We start from the raw sequence: 5,615 nt of genomic DNA on the forward strand, positions 1-5,615 counted from the left end.
ATTCGCATGTGTTGTACCATCATAACTTGCAGTATACGCGTTATTTTGGTTTGGATTTTTTGTGTAATCTTTATCTAATAATAACCATGAATTAGAAATATCCGGAGGAGGGTTTTTTAAATCTACTTTCTTGTAAATACATCCACTATTGTCTTTAGAGCTTGGTTGATTGGCATTTAGCGACAAACTAGGTAATTGTGTCTTAGATATCATCTGATTTTGACCAAAACCAGAATAAGGGTCTTGTTGATTATAATAATTATTAGTTGACGGATACATTGGATTTTGATTAAAATTTAATAATGAACCTAGTGGATTATTAGCATTCGAATCCGATTGATGAACATAATCAACTGTAATTGGAAACGAGGGTTCATACCATGGTATATCGGTTGATGGCGTATTTAATAAATAATTATTGTTTGGATAACTATTATCACTATTTGGTGATTGTTCCGGAGATATTTGCTGGATATGAACATCATTAGGATTGGCGAACACAGTTATTTTAGAGTTGTCCTGTTTCGCGTTTTCAGGATTTTCCGTGTCTACAATATATGATTTATCGTACTTTGATAGTCCTTGCTCTAAAGGTTCGTCAAATACTATATTTTCCAATGAATTCAATGCATTTTTTTCATCATTATATTCCTTGAATGGAAAAACTGGTAATTTAAACATTGCTTCTTCTAATTTCAATTCTTCATTCAACTGTGTATCTACAACATTTGTTGGCAATGGTAAATCGTTCGATTCATTTTGCAACGTTTGAGTATCGTTATTTAAAGTTATATCTTTTATTAAATCATTTAGTTGTGGATAAGTTATGATAACGTCCTGTTCTTGTGGTGGTATATTATTAGATTCTAATTTAGAATAATCTTGATTTTCCGAAACATTATTTAGTGGATTTATGCTATCATTATTTTCAGGATTTAAAAATGTTTGCATATCTGTTTGTGAATTATCTATCAAAATGTTTTCATTTTGCAGAACATTGCTAATAAGTGGCTCTGATTTATCATCCAGAAATCCTGGTATAGAAGTCAATGACACACCGTCTTTTTTATCCTGCATAGTATTTATATTAGGCATTGAAGGACCTTTATCTAATAATTCTGAAGACGTTTGTAATGGCATTTGAGACGGTGATAATTGATTGGAGATAGGAGAATTTGAAGAAGAAGATTGTGGAAAATTTAATTGATTTTGTGTTGGTTGAGGTAATTTTGGATTAAGAATTGTATCATTCGAACCATCTGATTGAGAATTAATAAACGGCAACCCATCTTCAATCATCATATTATTTTTATTAGGCGTTGAAGGGCCTTTATCTGATAGTTCTGATGATGAAGATTGTGGTAAATTAAATTGATTTTGTGTGGATTGAGGTAATTTTGGACCAAGAAATGTATCATTAGGAACATCTGGTTGAGAATCAAATGGCTCATCGTCTTCAGTATCCATATTATATGTATCAGGCGTTAAAGGGCCTTTATCCAATGGTTTTGTAGAAGATTGTAACGGCATTTGAGATAGTTGTAATTTATTTGGGATAGGAGGAATTGAAGGAGAATATTGTGGTAAATTTAATTGACTTTTTGCTGGTGGAGGTAATTCTGGTGAAAGAGATGTATCATTCGGCAAATCTGATTGAGAATTAAACGGCTTATAATCATCAATGTCCATCTTCTTATTATTATATATGGAAGAACCATTATCCAATGGTTTTTTAGAAGATTCTAATGGCATTTGAGACAGTTGAAATTTATCTGAGATAGGAGGAATTGAAGGAGAATATTGTGGGAAATTTAATTGATTTTCTGTTGGTGGAGGTAATTCTGGTGAAATAGATGTATCATTCGGAAAATCTGATTGAGAATTAAACGGCTCATCTTCTTTAATATCCATTTTATTATTATTAGATGTGGAAAAACCATTATCCAATGGTTTTGTAGAAGATTGTAATGGCATTTGAGATAGTTGTAATTTATTTGGGATAGGAGGAATTGAAGGAGAATTTTGTGGTAAATTTAACTGATTTTCTGTTGGTGGAGGTAATTCTGGTGAAAAAGATGTATCATTCGGAAAATCTGATTGAGAATTAAACGGCTCATCATCTTTAATATCCATTTTATTATTATTAAATGTGGAAAAACCATTATCCAATGGTTTCACAGAAGATTGTATTGGCATTTGAGATAGTTGTAATTTATTTGAGATAGGAGGAATTGAAGGAGAAGATTGTGGTAAATTTAATTGATTTTCTGTTGGTGGAAGTAATATATTATTAGGAAAGTTTGCTTTAGAAATAAACGGAGCATTATTTTTATCAGTTGTTGAAGAATCTTTATCTAATGGTTTTAAAGACGATTGTAATGGTATATGAGACGGTTGCAATTGATTTTGTGATGGAAGTGGTGATGTAGGTGGTAAAAATGTATTACTAGGAATTTCAGGCTTAGAACTAAACAATGTTTGTTGTGATGACTGTGGGACTATTGTTGAAGGGACTTGTACTGGTTTATTTTCATTGTTATTTATAACTTGGTCGAAATCTGGTAATTCACCAAAATCTGGTAATTCCTCAGCTATTGGGTGATTTAAACTCATAGGTAAATGTTTCTGGTCTTCTTTTGGAGGCAAAGGTTCCATTGTTCCGAAAGACTGTGGTTCTCCTTGTCCACTCTGTGATGGTGGGTATAAATTGTGTGTAAATTGTGGTACCTGTGATTGTTGGTTTTCATTTTTCTGATTTATTACAGGCTGTTTAAATTTTGGATATTGCATATTAATTGACTGCTGATCATGCACAGATTCACTGTTGAATCGGTCTATTGGTATTGACTGTGGTGCTTTTGATTGATGTTGAAGCATTGGATTAGCTTGTGCTATTTGAGGCGTTCCCGTTAAATGTGGCTGAAACGTATTCACTTGATGGTTCTGATGATTTGTTGGTGGTTGTATTGGTGGCAAATAATTTTGTTCTTGGGGTGTCAATTGTTGTGGCGCAGTAAAGTGTTGCGGTGCAGTAAAGTGTTGCGGCGTAGTAAAGTGTTGCGGTGCAGTAAAGTGTTGCGGCGCAGCTAAGTGTTGCGGCGCAGCTAAGTGTTGCGGTGCAGTTAAGTGTTGCGGTGTATTAAAGTGGTGTGGCTCATTATACGGTTGAGACATGGGCGATTGTTGCTGATAATTAATGTGTTGTTGATTATCATTGTTATTCAAATAAGGATTTTGTGGAGGGTTAGGATTTATTGAATTATAATAATTTGTAATTTCTTGAGGAACTGGTTGACCAGCCCAAGAATTAGGCGCTCCTGCATTTTGTCCATTAAACTGTACCGAATCTGTAGGATTTTTTTGAAGACAATTCACAGCAAGAATCTGTAAACAATTTATTTTATCCTTACTACATTTATAACAGACTCATTGTTATCAAAATCATATTACCTAAATAATTAATCTACTAAAGTTTCTTTTGAACAGTTAATACTTTTTCAATCTTAAGGCTGAAGATTTCAGCAGCTCCCTATTCCCTTAGGTTGTTTGTGTGTGCGGAATTTTTCTTCTATGATATCTAAGATGGTTAGTGCAAATGGCCTAAGTATTAATCTTGTCCACAAATAGTTTTATGACGATAATTAGGCTGAAACAACACCCAAGACTTCGAGATGGTTGTCAAATATGATAAGGACCTTAAAAATTTGGTTCGTTTGAAAAAACTTATAGAGATTATTGTATATGTACCGTTTGCGTGATAAAATTATCTTTTCCATTCAAACAAACTTAGAAGTTAGGCCTATTAGTATTAGAATATAATATTGATAACGATAACGCTTCCCAATATCTTAATAATTATATATTCATTATTAAATTTAGCTAAAATTAAATAACATTGTATAGCAACTATAATAGGTGTTAAACACGCGTAAGCACAAAACCGGTATGTATAAATTCGATTGGGAAAAGTAATAATTAGTTTATTATACTCATTCTGAGGTCTATTTTATTCTCTAAAATGGTGATTACAAAACTCGCCCAAACGATATAATATTCATTTTCAGGTGAAAAAGGTTAGGATTCGCCCAAACGATTAGCCCTCGGCGACAGGACCATCTTATATATTCTTACTAAACCCAAAATAAAATCGATTTTAACAAAATGTTACCTATGTTTTATTTACCTTATAAACGCTTTTGACATATAAGATTAATTTTAAAGTGTAGGTAATGACTAATTAGGTATACATAATTAAATTAGATAATAGGTATATAAGATAGCAAGTTAGATTTATATATTACTAGCTGATCCCGTGCACCTCGTCGCCCATTAAAAATACCTACTCCATATGTATTAATCTCTAAACGTTAATTAACATAATCAAAAAGGGATTATTATTCCGAAAGGGATCCATTATTCCGATGGCCACGCTTGGGTGTGTGCTGTAATTAATATCGGCATCATAGTGTAGTGCACAAAGGTTCAATTCGGTGGTTCGTCTGGATCGAGCACCCATTACTCGCATGGTCCCCAATCTTGCTTCTCGGTGCTCGTCTGTCTCAGATGAGCGGACCCGTGACTGACATTCACGGTTTGTCCTCACTCTGGTTTCTCTTTGCTCGTCTGTCCCGGATGAGCGGGCCCGGGATCGCCGTTCTCGGTCGGTACTCAACCTGGCTTCTCTTTGCTCGTCTGGCTCGGATAAGCGGGCCCGGGACCGCCGTTCTCGGTCGGTACTCAACCTGGCTTCTCTTTGCTCGTCTGTTTCCGCGGCTCGTGTTTCCCGCTTCTTGCGTGCTAGAACTGCGGGACTATTTATCGATCGTTTGTTGTTGGGCATAATAAATTAACTAATAATAGTAGAAATTCTTATAATAGTTGCAATTGAATTCGGTTATAAATATGAATCGTTGGGCACTATAATAAATAACAAACATTTTAAACCATTGGCAACCAATAATTATTATTATTATAGCTTTGAAACCCACGGTAACTATTTAAAAACAAAAAGGTCCATAAGTTTCAAAATATTATATAATTGATTGCCATGGGTAGATGGACACACCCGTACTATATCTGATCCTGTGCAATTCGTTGCCCATTAAAGACCTATAATTATAAACAACACTCATGGTAACCTTGGTAACCATAGTAACCATGGATCATGGTAACCTTAATAGCCATGAAATCTTGGTAACCTTAGTAACCATGGCAACCTTGGTAACCATGGTAACATGGTAACCTTAATAGCCATGAAATCTTGGTAACCTTAGTAACCATGGCAACCTTGGTAACCATGGTAACATGGACACACAGACAGACACACTGACATACATTCATTTTTATATATATAGATAATATAATTAACAGCTATAAATTATAAAACCAAAACCTATACCTATAGGCTATAAATGAGGCTTATAATCGTGATTGGCTATTAACTAGACATAGTTCTCCGTAACAAGTTGACTGCTTTGTGCAAGTATCAAAATATATGACCTATGTGATATTCGTAAAATTTTCAATTTTTGCCCTTAATATTTTGCTTATACTTGTCATCAATGCCGCTCCTGAATAAATGCATCCGGAGCCCTTTATGTACCAGGCCGACACTG

General features: G+C 34.2%; 1 protein-coding gene across 1 annotated transcript in view; it reads right to left on the reverse strand.

Annotated features, from left to right (window-relative positions):
• Positions 1-5,615, reverse strand: part of LOC100571147 (nuclear receptor coactivator 6) — a 23,580-nt gene that overhangs the window by 5,779 nt on the left and 12,186 nt on the right. Inside the window, exon 3 of the mRNA XM_029487112.1 lies at positions 1-2,723. Coding sequence (XP_029342972.1) covers positions 1-2,723 — 2,723 coding nt within the window. The remainder of the gene's footprint in view (positions 2,724-5,615) is intronic.

This window comes from Acyrthosiphon pisum, chromosome A1 (genome assembly GCF_005508785.2).
Source record: "Acyrthosiphon pisum isolate AL4f chromosome A1, pea_aphid_22Mar2018_4r6ur, whole genome shotgun sequence".
Lineage (NCBI taxonomy): Eukaryota > Metazoa > Arthropoda > Insecta > Hemiptera > Aphididae > Acyrthosiphon > Acyrthosiphon pisum.